Raw genomic sequence first — 16518 nt, 5'->3', positions numbered from 1 at the left:
GGCTAAGAAAGTTCCAAGTGGCAGTTTGGGCAATGCAGCCACTTCCAGAGAGCAGCAGCAAGGGGAACAAGGTCTGAAATGGTCTCTGCTTCCACATTCTTAACTTTTGTCATGAATTATTGCCTGAGGAAGTGCCTAGGGTATGAGGAAGAGAAGAAAATCCATTTTCATGAAGATCAGATTACATGCTAGGCATCCAGCTCTGGAAATCTATTTCCAATTCAGCTACTGCATGGTTTTGGGCAAGTTGCTTCCATTTCCCATGACTCAGTTTCTCCACCTGTAATTCACCAACAGTAATGCCATACATACACTTAAAATACATACTCTGGAGCTGTCTTGACGAAGAAAACATTTTGTGCATAATTAGGTCTTGCTGGCTGGTGTATAAAAAGCACCATGTGGCTACACTTGCATTTGCAAAGAAGCATCAAAAAGGCAGAAATACAGCTACCTTCCTGAGATGAATGATGTTATTATATTTTTCATAGTGAATCCAGGCAGAAATACTCTGAAAAGACCAGCCATCATTTTCTTCTTAGCTCCATTTTTACGAGATTGGAAAGTTCCTGCCTTGGAAAACCAGCAGGAATGAATGGCCAAAACTGAGACACACTGTGGGCTGTGTCTACCATGCTGGAAGATTGCAGACCTTGCAATGAAGGAACAATGGATTCAGCAAGCATATAGGAAGCTTTCCTTCCTTCTTCATACAGTTATTTTGATCTGTCAGTGACAGGATGGCTGTAAATGCTACCACCAAATTTGCTATAGCTCAAATAACTCAATCATAGCCACTTGCAAATCACTGCTAGTTGTCTGAACAAGGGCGGGTCACCCTTGCACTTTCTCAGGCTATGGACTACACATGGAAAAAGGTGAATGCAGACTGCTACTCAAACTAGAATAAATAAAGGTTTTGTCACACTGCAAACATTCCCATTGTGTTAATCTTCTTCCATTTGCATGTACAAAGAAAAAGTATCTTTCAAATTATATAAAATCTATTCAATCTCTTCCTATATACATATTTCTTTGTATTTGCACTCAAATCAGACAACATACAGTGGCTGTGCATACTGTTTTCTGCAATGTAGCCAGTTTGCTCTGAAAACAAACAACCCCAAAACCTCCAAACCAAACGAACTACTTAAACAGTAGTTCAACCAGCAGAAAAAAGTGCACAGGGGAAAGAGAAAGAGGTTGTATAGTGTGATGAGACAAAAAAATTACCAACAGCTATTGTCTTCCCACTTTTCCTCTGGAGGTAACATGAATAAGTAACTGATGGGTTACTGATGGAGAGCTGAGGAGATTTTTGTTACAAAGAATTTCTTAATGGAAATGCTGGATATTTGTTTCCGAACAGATCATATGGCAATGGAGTATCCTCGCATGCCATCCCGGTATGTATTGGACAGTGAGGTGACAGAACAGCTCCTCCGATGGGGTGGCTGGTCAGACACGGATGCTCAGTTACAATGATACTGGAAAAGAGCTTGCAATATCCTATTTTGGGAGATCTACTGTTCTTGCTTTTACAAGCCAGAGCCAAATGTCTGGAGTTCATATTTCAAGAAGCCAGGAGGTCTTGAGACACCACTCATAAGTCTTCCCAGCACCAATCACTGTGTGTCACCTCCATGGGTTTATTTTGCACTCAATCCAGAATTGGTGAATCCTCGTGCCAGCAATATGCATGGGTTTTGCCAACCAGCTCAGTAAAACAGAAGTAGTTTAAGTGAGGATTTCAGTAGAATAACTCTAAAGGCAACCCAATCAGTGCATAATGGTAAAAAAAAGCTGTATTTCAAGAGACATTTCAGTAAGTTCAGAAGTATCACCCAATGGGATCTAGTTAGCAAGTATCCAAAGTGACATCTACTGGTGTAAATTTGGATTAGCAAGAAATGTAGGAATGAAATTACAGTAGAGCTGCACAAGAAGAGCTGCAGGGTGAACCTTTAGGTATTAATGGGGGAATAAGCAGCTGGAAACTGAACATGCTGAGTTCTTCTAAATAACTGAACTTCTAGATCTTACTGATGGAGAGATGTCAGGTGTTTGTTTTTTTTTGAGTTGAAATGTGCTTCCTTTTTGCTTTTGTTAAAAATGGCCTGAACCTACAACACAGAGGAATCCACAAAGGTTTTCCCACTAGGGAAGATCAGTTATTTTAATGTTAAGACCTTGCAAATACACCTTCATTCAGACTTCCTAGGGAATTCTATAAATGTGGCTGGATTCATGAAGACAAAGACATACTGCATATCCTGGAAACTTTCATGGAAATATAAAGATGAAATTGCAAGGGTTAGCTAAGTACAGATTTCTTTGAATAAATCCAAAGATGACTGTTTAATACTGGCCCTCAAGCTCCTTGGCTGGGACAGCAGTCCCTGCTGAAAAGTACATCTGGGAGGTTAGTGTTCTTTCTTTCAGCCTTCAAGAGATGCTGCTGAACTAAGGCATATCCAGATAACTTTGCTACCTTCAGCTTTCTAACTGTGCTCTCTGGTATTGCAGGTTTGTCAGTCTTTTTCCAAAAGACTGTCACCTGCCTCACAGCCAAGTGAGACTTTTACAGAAATACAAAGCAGAAATGCAAACCTGGCAAGAGTAATTCCAAAGGCTGAGAGTGCTGGAGAAGAAAAATAAGTAGTTTAGAAAGATGTTAATGGCCTTTACTCTGAAGTGTTCCATACTAAAGATTTTTACTCAATGTTATGGAGAAAAGTGATATGAGACTTTGAGAATTTAGATCAGAGACAACACACGCTGGCCAGGACATCCTTGCATGGATCAGGTTGGTACAGAAGTTCTGGCAGAAGGAAAGTCTAGTACAGTTCAAATTGTCTTTATCATCTTTACTGTCTCCAAATGCCAGTATGAAAATGACCTACAGTGGTATGGTTCCCCCTCAGTCACCTCACCTGCAAATGTCCTTCCCTTCCTTTACTCTGCCTGCATTTAATCCAGCTTCCACAGTCCTCAATAGCCAGTGAATCAAATCTGTCTAGATATGCACTAAACACTTCAGGACATGTCCTTGCAGCTTATAGCCAGAGAAACCCATGATTAATTTGTTGTAAAGAATGCAATTCTGCTTGATCATCATCATTAGTGATGTTACGATTGTATCCACTCACCCAACAGCTTACTTCTGTGAATGCACAATGCAATCCCTGTCCTACAGAGCATCACACTGGGAGTATCATAATCAGATCTACTGCTTTCTCATAGTCAGAGTGCTTGTGACGCACTTGTAAACACTCTCCTGTCTATAGCACAGATAGTACCAGCACTAACCTAAATAAGCAAGGAATGTTTTTTTTCTTTACTGTAGGTTTTGGGCTTTTTGAAACTATCAAAAGCACAAAAAGACTCAAGTAAATAAAATCTTTCAATTTATGTAATACATAGATATTTCTGAAAATCTCTTAACATTTTCACACTGAACAACAATAAGCACAGCTTAATGCTTAATTAGATCACATATGCTGGTAAAAGTTCACATCACTGGTTTAATACCAATGATTTAAAAGGGAACAGACAGGCTGTTTCACTGAGATGTGAATGTTATTATTTGAATTGTAGAACTGAGGAAAATCTCTTCCTCATCTTTTGACACACAAAGAATACAATTTTTTTTTTTTTTTTTTTCCGGTTGTTGATAGCCTTCAATGAAAAATGTAATATAAATTTCTTCCTCCTAACGAAGACTGAATCTTCAGAACTGGGTTTTGTAGCAGTGAAATTTCATACCTTTTAACAGGAATTTTTAAACCTCTTGCCAGTACCTAGCCAAGAATGAAATGTTCCATAAATGCACTAACACAGGAGAGTTTAGCTAGCATTGTGAAGCTATTTCATAGCAACAAAGTTTTACCAAAGTTAAGTTTGCACAGCTGAGCTTGCAGAATATTTTTGAAGGTTTGAAACTGTTGGAAAACAGAGTCAGGTCACATTCTGGTTTACTTCTGCCCTATGACCAGTCACAGATGCAAATATACAAATGAAATATAAAGTAAATAATTATGTTACATAGTTACATTGCATGTTGATTATATGAAACAAGAATCTAAGGCTAGAGCTGAAAGTTCTGCTTGTCTTTTTGTCTGAACGATTTATCACTAAAAGTGAGTTTCGAAAGCAGTAAAAAAATAAAAAGGAAGAAGAAAGCAGTATTATAGGAATACTTTCCTTCTGGAGAGTACAAAAGCCTTAACTTCTCCAACTGTCAGTAATCCAAATATTCTAACATCACTTAACTTCAATCATGGAGATACTGAAACTACGGAAGGCCAAATATCTTCAAAGAACAGGAAATTTTTCATGTTTTTCATAGGACATGGACATTTCCAAATACTGCAGAGAATCTTATTGCCTACAGATGAAAATTTCTAATCAACTAAGAGCATTTAACTGCCCAAATGGAAGCTAAGAAATAATGGCTCTAATCAAGAGACAGATGGACTCACACTTAACCAGAACAAGGACTGCACATTTTCCTATTGTCTGATATGCTGCCTACAGGAGCAAACACCAGCATTCTCAACACCATTTTCTCATTGCCAGCCAACACTGAGACAAGCAAGTGCTGCATATCAGGGCCAGCTGATGCAAAGAGATGTCAACATTCTTTTGCCACCAGGGCTTTAAATACATAATGACTTTTTTTTTTTTTTTTTTTTTTTTTTAGCTCAGAATATAGAATGCAAACAAACACTTTTTCCCTTTCCAAATAAATCTCAGAAGAATTAGGGAGATATATCTACCTCGGGTAAAGGTCTTGTGGGTATCTTAATCAACTATGCTAAAGAAAGCACAGCAACGATAAAAAGATGCTGCCTAGTAAGTGAGGCTGGGATGGCAGAGATGAAGTACTGTACATCTGCTTATTAAACAAGCAGTACAGCTCATTGCATGCAATGAGAGAAGTGTGGTTTCTAGTATCACAAACAGAACACGACTGCAGCGTGCACAATCTTTAAACAGCATCCAGCAAAGTAAATTACATTCATAGAGGCAACTATGAATGTTTTTGAATTTTCTCTTTGCCACATTTATGTTTCTCATGCAGATTGCAAGCTGAGCTTTGAGGGCAGAAATTCTTTACAATATAACTAAACTTCACTTTTGTTCTCTACAGCACGTAAGGCTAGTCAAAAACAAGCTACGTCAGAGACACTACCCCCGTTTTACACTGAGAACTGAGTGTACAATAACTACTACAAACCTGAACTCTGTCTTGAAGCCAAGCCATTTGAACAGAGAACCACACTTAAATACTTTCTCATTGAAACCCATCTCTGTAAGGACAGTCCCAAGCTTTTGCTAACTTTCAGCGTGCACTCAGCAATATCCGTTTTCCAAAGCATGAGTAAGATTTGCAGGAAGCCATACTACAGGCATTATCTCACTAGCAGCTGAGATGGGTGGAGTGTTAATCACAAAGCACGTTCTAGAGCTCTCTCAGGCCTGAGTTCCACCACAATGGAGGAAACAGTTGTGTAATTAAGTAATTAGGCATTTTAACAGTGAGAAAAGTAAATTGATTTCACAGCCTGTGTATGCAGGTATATAACACAAGGTTATGGAGTAGGATATTCAACTCAAGAGCACTGGAAACAAAATGGCTGTTCTTGCATGGCATGCTGATAGTTCTGGTGGTAGGCTCTTACCAAGCTAAAAGAGATATTAGCTATTCACTGCCCCACCATCTGAGCATCAGGAACTGACTCATCTGGCTCAGGGGCATTAAAGGCCCCTCAGCAGTTTTGTCTGTGGCAGTCGAGTGTGACACCTTTCCCCAGAGACAGCTGTGGAAGAATCCAGAAGATGTATGAAGCAGCAGCATTCAGATCAAGCCTGGGTCAGACCTGGATCAGGCCAGAAAGCAAGCTCCATACATAGGATTTGGGGTAGGAGGAAGTTCTTCACACACTATCAATCCATTTTTGTATCAGAGTCTGAACTTTAATATTAGGAACAAGCTGGCTTTAATGTCAGGTAGTAACTGGTGCCAAAAAAATTCAAAATGTCATCTCCAAATGTCATTCTTGAAAATTATTTCTAGACAAAAATGTTTTGTATTTTTTAATGAAAAAATATTTGGTTGCAGCATAATCTATTCTTTCATTACCCTAAAGATTCCTTGCGCCTGGCTGCCATGTTGGCTGAGTTCATATGTAACTTCAGTTTAACAGAGTGGATTAAAAAACAGAAGTTAGCTGGAGCATACGTACTCCATCATTCCTTTCAAGCTCCACCATGGCTCCCGTGTTTTCCTGATGCCATAGAAGAGAGATGTTATTCATGACAGTTCTTGAAGTACCAAGGTAAAAAGTCCAAAACAACATGAAAAATCAGTTGCTTCAGTTGACCTTGCGTAGAGCAATACTAGCTGATTCATGAAGCTGTTATGCTCTGAGCTGTGCCTGGGCCACACTAACGGTGTGTCAGTGGCTGTGAGTCTGTGATCCAGGTGCTGTACTTTCAAACTCGTCTTCTGAATAAATAATCTATTTTTACTCACACTCTCAATTTACTTGCTCATTTCTTACTCCTTCGCATAAAAAGGAAAAAATCATCTGAGAGATGTCTAACATTTAAAACTTCTCGAATATAGTTCATACTTGCTAACAACAGATTCTATTATATAACACAGAAACTGTGTTTTGGCTTTCTACTCTTTTACATTTTTGTTTCCAGGAAATGAAAATGACTTCTGTTTAAAGAGTCAAAGGTCATTCCTAAATGAACAAGGAAGGAAATAAACCAATTGCTTTTTTCTAGTCTTTTGAAACTATTTTCACAATTCTAGTCACCGAGTTACAATACTTGATCAAATTGATCTCTGCCAGGATAAAGCAATCTCCCTCTTTCACATCTGTCAAGCTGAAAAAAGGAAAAAAAAAAATCCCAAACTGCTCCTTCCTATAGCCTTATCTGTCTTCTCTGATTCTGCAGAAAACAGCTTCCTCTTTCAAACGCCATGCTATCTGAGATTATCCCCACAAGAGTAAACCAGTGAATGGGCTCCTGCATTTCACAAGACCCTGTTGCTAATATCAAATATAACCGACCACATTACTGTAAGAGCTGCAGTACAGAGCTTTGATTGAGATCAAACAACATTCCTCCAATTTACCCTCTATGCACAGCCAACAGTTCGCCACTCAAAGCAACACTGATCAGGTATCAATGTATTTCCAAGAGACTTCCACAACCAGTACTCAGCTTGACTCAGCAAAGCTGTCAATGTCCATGGGAAACTGCTATCGGCTAGATGTTTCAGCCAAGCTTAAACTGTCTGCACCTATTCTATGATGGTCAAGGTCTCCTATGATTTGTAACAGTGAACACTTCAGGTGACATCTATCTTTATCTAATATCAAGGCAAATGCAGTCCCCATCTATCTTGTCACTTCAGTGGCAAAGAAGAGCAGATAGTGACTGTTGGAAAAAAGGCATTAGGCCAGGTACCTGCAACTAGAAATTCATCACAGTTCTTAATGACAAAATCAGACCCATGTCAATGTTTAAAAACACACAAAACACAGTAAGTACACAGTGCACACGTTGACATATTTATATTAAAATGTTACAATACAGGGATACATACTCACTAAATATGCCCCCCAAAATAACAGATTTTGACAAAGTTAAATTTCTGAATCAGTCTGTCTTATAACTAATACCTTCTCTTTAAGGATCATATGAATACCCTTGTCTGGCAGAAGCGGAGTCAGAGCCAGATGATTGACATTAAGTTCTATGCCTTCTTAGAAGCTTAAGCCCCAAATTCTTTATTTGCAGAACAGTTCTTGATACCTCTTTCCAAGATGCTCTACGACTTAAGAGCAGCACATCCTTATTCACATTTCTGTCCTGAATCATAATGGTAGCATCAGAAGGTCAGCCTCATGTTGTCATTTTTTTGTTTATGCACAGGCACTCTCAGCAATGTGTTGAGACCTGAAGCTTTCTCCCAGGTACTCCTAGGTTTTCCTACTGCACTGTAGGCACAGTGCATGGTGTATCTCTTATGCTGAGCAGGACTTCCTCATTTAATGTACAGTTTTCTGTCTAAAATTGTTACTAAACACGCCATGAGAGCTGAGGTATCATACCCCGTCCTCGCACTCAGCCTCTACTCCTTTCCAGACATTTTTTTCTTTGGCAAATGATGTAAACCATGGCACAAGACTTCACTATTAGGAACTTCTCCATTAACATTAGCCATGCTGTTTCCAAGAGCTCCAGGACCTCTTCCTATAAAATTCAGTTTTTCAAAAGAGGCTGTTTTGGTCTTGAGGATGAGGAAGCAAAAGTGCCTTCTTTGTACACACAGAAATCCCCAAAACCCAATGCATTGTAAAAATGGTTTCAGCAATCTTAGATTAAGCTAATTTCTCTAATAAAGATTTGTTCCACACATTTCTTTTCAGTCTCATTCTGAATCTTCACAATTATTTGTTTTCTTTTCACACTAAATGGTGACATTCCAAGAATCAGCAATTAAATTCAGTAGAACAGATTGGTTCCCAATGGTTAAATTCCTCAGGTAACTGAACCTCTCTTTCTAGTTGAGTTTCCTGTGAGTAGTGGCAGCCAAATATAAAAAGTTGAGTAGATTGGTGCCATTTCAACCATCAACACAAATAAAGCCTCCAAAGTAATATAGACTTTATTTCTCAGAAGCACAGTGAATGATGACACTCCCCATAAACAGCAAATGCAAGCTTGGAGAGCACATAAAGAAGCCTGTAGCATTTGGAATAATGTGGGCATTTAACAGAAGATGAGAAAAACAGTTTTCACCTCACTCCTTCACTCTCTATTTCAATATTCCAGTGCTTCTCATTATGAAAGGTGTGTTTAATCAGGTACAGAGATCCAGGAACAGCGCACAAAATAGAAAGCTCATTGTGCCAGAGTAATCACCTGGCTTTAACCTGGGTGTTCAGGGGACTGGTTACAAATCAGCTGAAAACAGCAGTTCTCTGTTGAGCACTGTAAGTCACTCAGTGCGTTCTGAAAGCCAGATCCCTACCTTGTCTCGAATCCCCTGTCTCATAACTTCTCTTTCAGCCTCCATCTTGGCATACTTGGCTTTCCTCTCCTCCTCTTCTTGTCTGAGGGCTTCCTGTCGCTCCTCTTCTTTCTTGGCAGCATCAGGGTCTTTCTCCTCATCCCCACCCAGCATCTTTCCCATGTCCTTGGTAGCCCCTAGAGAAAGCACAAGAGGAAGACAACCTTGTAAAAATGTAGGAAAACCAATATGATGCCATGTCTCCGCATTTCTCCCACTCAAGAGGGTTTAGACTGGAAAGAGACTCGTGAAATCCTTTCAAATAATACTTCATTGGCATTCTTAGAGGTTAAATGTGGGGAAGACATTTTCACAGGCTCTACAAGTTACTCTTTCCAGAGTGGAGAGAGTGGAATATTGGTTCTTGCAGGTAGACACATCTGCAGTATGTCAGGGTAACAATTCCTGATGATCAATGTCTCTAACAGTCACCAAAGAATTTGTGAAGATGTGAGCTTTTGCATGGCTTTTCTCCCTTTTTATTCCACCTGCATTTCTTTTCCCAAAGCACTTCTTTTCCCAGAGCTCTAAACTGAAAGCAACCCAGAACTGAAAGCAGCTCTCCAGTGCCTCCAAAATGTGAAAGAGAAAGGGTGCCTTTACATACTCGATAGAGGAGCATGGGAAAGCTGATCATTTTATGCCTAACAACATCTAGCATCTATAAATGGCTTTTAGACATGTGGGAAATAATAAATATGTCTGCCTCCATTCAGCTAAGCTAATCGCAAGTCTCTAGATACTTCCACACTGTTAGGAAAACTGTGGAGTAAAAGAAGACACTCAGAGATCCACCCCACAAAAAAATCAGCTGAAATATTTGTGCTCCCTCGCTACCATCAGCCTGTGTCTACTATCATTTTGCCTCCTCGGCATTTTGGGAACAAATTCACTCAGCCTCATCAATATTTTCTTACCTTGGATGCAAGAAAGGCTAACTGAAATTATAAGCAAGACATGCTAGAATTCGATAGAAAGCAGAAAAGCAGTGCAGTCTAGCTGTGTCATACATTCCTACAGCAGATAAATCACTAAGGAGGTTTTTCTGTGTACAAATAACTGATGACCATTAATTTCTGGATTCCTCTCAATAAAATATTATTTATAAATAAATAAATTTCTGCTGATTGTTAAACTCCTTTGGGTTCAGTATTCTATCAAGCTTATCTCTTTTACTTTCTTTCCACTTAGAGCAACCCAGACAGTATAATATGCTAGTTACTTAAGAACCAGATTTCAACAGCAGAAAGAGATGATTTTTTTTGCCCTTTAAGCACTCTTCCAGGTTATCATTAAGTTATAATGTCACCTCTGTTCATCATCCAAAGAATGAAATTGCAGACTTTTTTTTTTTTTCTCTCTCAGACAAGACCAAGATTTTGAATATGTTAAGCATTTGATTTTACAGCTATTCAACACATAAAACACCTACTGGAGCAAGAATAAACTCCAAGATCTTCACAGACTCTCTCAATTCACCACATATTTCAAAGGCACATTCTAAATGGGTACAATGCTGCTTTGTGGTACCACTGTTAGTGAACTGGAAGAAAACGTATTATGAGAAACAAGACGTTACAGTACATTTTAATTCCAATCTCCTGCATAACTTTTGCTGTAGAAAATCTTTTCTAAATTCCTTTGTCTTCCTAAACATTGGGCTTTACTATTAGCATCCCCTAGATAGCAGCTTCTGCTGACCAGTGGGGCTCCAGAGAATTTATGTGCATACAGCTAGAACAGTACAATTACAGGAGCAAGCTGCAAGAGGGAGCAGAACTTCTGTCCTCATGTCTTCTGAAGCTTCCGACGTAACGCAGAAGAAGGAAACACTGAATCTGTTCATATGATAAGCTAGCGTCTTTTTTGTCTTCTTTCCCATCCCAATCATAACATCTAATTTGACATAAAGATAAGACAGAGAATGCCAAAGTGATCACTAATCAGTGAGGAGCTTGAAATCAGCATATTTCCAGTACCCCTAGGTAAGCCCACAGGATGAACCCAGAAGTGGCTAAAGCTCCAGAACATGTTTTTGATCCTTACTTTTTAAGAGATATAAAACAAGGGCAAACTGTCATTTTTCTGGCTGTAGAGAACAATGCATCCAGCAAAGCACATCAACAACGTTCTGGGCTGCATTAGAAAGAGCACTGCCAGCTGACTACAGGAGCTTATTCTTCCCTCTACTCAGCCTTCCCCCTTACTCAGCCCTCTACACCTTATCTGGAGTGCTGTGCCAAGCTTTGAGCTCTCTCCAATACAAAACAGATGGAGAGCTACTGGAGTGATCCAGCTAAGGGTCAATTGGACGATTAAGGGGCTGAAGTATCTCTTATACGAAGAGAGATTGAGAGAGCTGGAACTGTTCAGCGCAGAACAAAGAAGGGTCAGGGGCCCAGGGAGTGTCTCAGTAGTATGCATAAACAGTTAGTGAAAGGGAATGAAGAAGGAGCCAGGCCACTCCATGGCGCCCAGGACAAGAGGAAAAGGGCACAAACTGAAACACAGCAAATCCCATTTAATCATAAGAAAAGTAGTTTTTTTTTTTTAAAAGGATGCACAGAGAGGAAGCAGAGTCTCCCTCTGCAGAGATGTTCAGAATTTTACAGGACTGTTCTATGCCACTTCCTGAGAAGGGGATTAGATTAAACAATCTCAGTGGGTCCCCACAGACATCAGTGCTGTGGTTCTGTCAGATCTCACAAGTACAAATGTTAAATGAAAGTGCATTTTGCAAGGGCAAGGTTGCAGAGCACATATCCAAACAGATCCTACATCTGAATTGATGGAAAGTAAATTCTTAGACATCCTGACCTCAGGCATAGGAGCACCATCTCCTAAGATCCTTCAGTAGTTTTTAGTGAGGTACTAAAATCTCACGGACACCAATCAAGTTTTTACACAGGAAAATGAAACACAAAATCAACCAGTGGAACCAGTGCTCAATTTGTTACTGGTTCAAAAAGAAAAAGAATTATTGAAAAAAATTCTCCAAAATATTGTCATGTAAAGCTCTTTTCTGCAAAAGTGTACAGAAGAGCATTTCTAAGGATGACTTGCAGAGAAAGATTAATAGGAGCACCCTGGGCATTCTTAATCAAGCAAAGAATGATGGAAATTTCCACTTGCTTCAGGTAAGGTAATTAAGTCAAATCAGCAGAACAACTTTAACATGAAACTCATTCCATAATGCAGATAAATAGCACCTCATGCCTGTCTTCAAGAGGGCTGCATAAATATGTGTGTTTAGATCTCAGAGGATGTTACGGAAATTCCCCTTCTAAATCACAGGTGTCAGAGGCAGCAGTGTGAGGGTTATTTGAAACATTAATGCCCTGAGGAAATTCTGCAGGTAAAAAGTTTTGTATATAGGCCAGAAAAACGGCTTTAAAAATACATTTCTCTCTTAAACATTCAATAACTACTATCAAAATAGCCTCCCTTTTAGAACTTATACTTTGAAAAGAGTAAAAGATGGCAACTCATTTTGCCCTGCCTTACATGACAGGAAGCCCAGGAGATGGATGTTTTGGTACTACTATTTGTGGCTAAGCCATATTTAGACTGAACAGATAGGGAAACTGACGTTTCAGGGTTTTTAAAACAGCAGCATGACTTTCATGCTATTATCTAAACACCTGCAGCTAATCACACTGGAAAAGGAATGGGCCACTCGTTTTGCAGCATCACTTCAGAACCAGAACTAACATCATACTATTGATACTGCTGGGGAGAAACTTTTTATTATCTTGGCCACAGTGCACATATTAGTTCATAGCTGGTTTAGTAGTTGACCTCTACCATTTTACTTACTGTTACGGTGCTAAAAAAAAAGGCGAATTTGCTATTAATAAAAAAACCTTGTAGCAAATACTGCAGGATTCTTTCATCTGCCTAGAAATCAAGACACTTAATCACTACTTTGGCAGGAAAGTTTGGACTAAGATTTATCTGGAGTCTTCAATAAACAAAGTACTTTCATATGCAAATATTTATTGCAATGTGAATCATATCCAAAGGAATCAGTTCTTATCCAAATGTTCCTGGCCAAACCTCTTTCATGTTACAGAGGTACCTGCAGATTACTCCTTCTGGCTAATGTGATACAAGCTTGGTCTTCCATTGCAGCCAAAGTACACATCAGTATGTGAGACTCTTTCAGACAAAATACAAGCTGTGCTTCTGCTTTCCCACTCCCTCATCTAAATATCAAACTGCATCTCCAACCTGTTTACTTTTCTCTAGCAAATTAATTGTATGTTAAGTGTAAAATGAGCTAGATATATTGAAAGAGCATGTATCATAACCAGGGCAAAATCCCAACAGGGATGGCTAAATTCAGATTTGGGCTCACAGATATTTCAGTGTTTGATGGCTATCTGGCTTCCCATTACACCGAGTGGAAGCCCACTATGACCTTCAATTCATAGTGATTCAGTTCTATGTCTACAGTTTTATCAGTGACATTTCCTACAGTGCCTGAAGCACAACCAACAGAGTCCAAGGTCACATTAGGCTCCAGGCAAGGCACACACCCATCTTTGGTGAGCTTACATACCTATCTCAGACATCTATACCTCACGTAGACTCCTTGCCTTGTCTTACACTGCAAGCTCCACGTTAGCTATTCTGATCTAGTAAAGTCATCTGATCAGCAAGGTAATGTCCAAATTTATCTTGATTTGAGACAGAGTATAAGACCCAAACTAATTTACAGGTGCAGAAGGCAAAAAGTAGACTGTGTGAATTGCTTTTCAAGATCTCTACCCAGGCAGATCTGTGCTCTTTTCTGGGTTTTCCCCTAAGACTTATAATTTATATATAATTATAATACGAGCTTTTCAGACATAACTAGCTTTTCAGACATGCTACATCTCCCCTTTTTCATCTCTTCATCATTAAAGCAGCAATGATAGTAGATGCCAACATTGCTCAAGGACTCTGTGTTTTCCTGAAATACATGATGTAAAAAAGCTGACAATTTCTTCTTTCTTTGAGTCCACCTCAACGAGGAGATGCCTATTCCAATGTAGAGTTTGTTATAACTCAACATACAGTTATCAAAGTTGTCATGAGCAACAGAGATTACAAACTACATAATCTAAAATCACCGTATTAAGCCCAACAGAAACTCTGGCCTTTCTATCCAATTGATGGAAATGAGAAAGGCAGAGATGGGTCTGGTCCACAATAATCCAGGTTGCTTCACTTGTTTCAGAAGCAAAGATCTTATCTTTACATCATATCATTACAATAAGAGGGTAGCCACTATGATCCTGTACAAAAAGTAGACCTACCTCTCCTCCTGATCCACTTGAAAGTAGTACAAAAGAAAACAATGCTATTTTAGGAATATTTTTGGTGCAAAACAGTACATTTCTCACTTTAGAAAGCTGTTTTCTTGCAGATGTTTGCATGTCTCATCAAAGACAAGGACAAAGATTCCTCTAATATCTGCCTTACACTCCTTCAGGTCCGAGACAAAGGTGCAGGGTCTCCTCTTTCTGCAGTTTTATTAGACATGAGATACCAATTCCCAGTCAAAAGGTAAATACCACATTAATCCTTTAGCTGAAAAGAGACTGATTTCTTCCTACTAAAATTTGAGCAAAAATGTAACAGCCTTCCAGGAAAGTATCATATGCTTTACCAAAATAGTACCTGTGTGAACAAAATACCGTGTTTGTACATTAGTACTGAATAGCTCCAAAAGGAGCCATCACAATTTATCAACTAACACACCTATGAAGCACATTAGAGATCTCACTTCTGTAAACAAGCCACTAATGCTAAGTTCACTTAAGAAGTACTTGAGAAATCATAACAACTTTGGAAAGGCCAATTTCTGCTCCTTATGGTGCAGTGGGGATCTCTGATAGGGATAATTATCACTGCACTAAGTGAAAAAATTCTTGATGCAATTCAACTCTCAAATCTCAAAGCAGACATGGAGCTCTGTTCACTTCATATCTACTCAGTTGAAAAATCTTAAACAAATGAGAAGGAACATATTGATTTGCATTTTTGCTCACTGGGCAAAGCTACGGCCTGAGGTATATTTTTGGGTCAGTGACATGCCTAACAGTTTCAGTGGTTAGTTTTACGAAACATCACAGAAAAATACAGCTGGAAGGATCCCAGTGAGGTCAGTCTGAACATATCAAGCAGTGAGCTATGGTAGTCCAAAAGTTATCCAGCAGTAGAATACAAACGGCCATGCAGGGAGTCAAAAATGGACACTCAGAGCTTCAGCTTACTTCGTTTACAACACATAGATTTGTTTTTTTACTTTGTTCTTCTCTCCCTGCTTACCTTAGTGGATAGATTACCTTTTAACTAAATGAGAATGCAAGAGACCAGTCTCATTCTACACTTTGCCCCAAGGATCTGACCTTGTCATTCCTGCCAGTCTTCTGTATGATCTGCTATCAAAACATTATAGAGGTGAAGGCAAAACAGTGAACAAAGCTGTAGTCAACAACTGGGTAGCTCTGCAATACAATTTGGTTTGCTTTCAGTCAGAATCACACAAAACCATAGAATCATAGAGGTCAGAACGGATCTCTGGAGATCACCAAATCCAATCCCTGCTAAAGCAGGTTCCCAACAGTAGATCACACAGGAGAGTCCAGATGGGTCTTGAATATCTCCAGAGAGGGAGAATCTCCACTGTTCCAGTGCTCTGTCACTTTCAGAGTAATGTTTATACTTCAATATAAAGAAAAAGTCTTTTATGGTGAAGGTGGTGAAGCACTTGCACAGGTTGCCCAGAAATGCGGATGCCCCATCCCTGGAGACCTTCAAAGCCAGGCTGTATGGGGTTCTGATCAAGATGATTGAGTTGTAGACCCTGAATATTGCAGGAGAACTTAACTAGATGACCTTTAAAGGTTTCTTCCAACCCTAAGGATTCTATGATTCTATGATTTATTTCTTTGCAGGAGTGCTAAATTCTTTTAATTTTGCACTAACAAGAATTTAATGAGTTGTCTTTAAGTAAATCTAAGCAATGTATATGGAGAGACCAGGTGACATTGGTCACTAAGACCCACAGTGAAACTATAGGAGTCATTCTTTGTTTTATTTTTCTATGGCCAATCATAGCTCCTATTTCACGACAAAGTTACAAACAACTATTAGGCTAATAAGTATTATTTAGAATGACCTGATAGGGTTGTTTCCATGCTGGAGCAAGTACTGCATCTTACAATCGAATTGTGAAAGCACTGCTGATGGCCTGTCAGTGGTAACTCATTTGTATGCATTAGACTCAGTGTTCTTTTTACCTGTTTTTGAAAATTAAGCACACTTCCTAGTTGTATCATTTTACGTTCCTTGACTGAGTTTCATTTTCTTTCTTTCTTTCTTTCTTTCTTTCTTTCTTTCTTTCTTTCTTTCTTTCTTTCTTTCTTTCTTTC

At 39.1% G+C, this 16518-nt stretch overlaps 1 protein-coding gene across 1 annotated transcript in view; it reads right to left on the bottom strand.

The window, feature by feature from the left end:
- Positions 1-9025: 9025 nt before the first annotated feature.
- LOC122176412 (complexin-1-like) overlaps positions 9026-16518 on the bottom strand; it is a 59828-nt gene continuing 52335 nt past the window's right edge. The window contains exon 3 of the mRNA XM_042864886.1: positions 9026-9234. Within this exon, the coding sequence (XP_042720820.1) occupies positions 9026-9234 (209 nt within the window). The remainder of the gene's footprint in view (positions 9235-16518) is intronic.

The sequence above is a fragment of the Lagopus leucura genome, unplaced genomic scaffold, assembly GCF_019238085.1.
Source record: "Lagopus leucura isolate 7727_CA_CO unplaced genomic scaffold, USGS_WTPT01 Super-Scaffold_774, whole genome shotgun sequence".
In the NCBI taxonomy this organism is placed as follows: Eukaryota; Metazoa; Chordata; class Aves; order Galliformes; family Phasianidae; genus Lagopus; species Lagopus leucura.
This window is presented reverse-complemented; position numbering and strand designations above follow the sequence as displayed.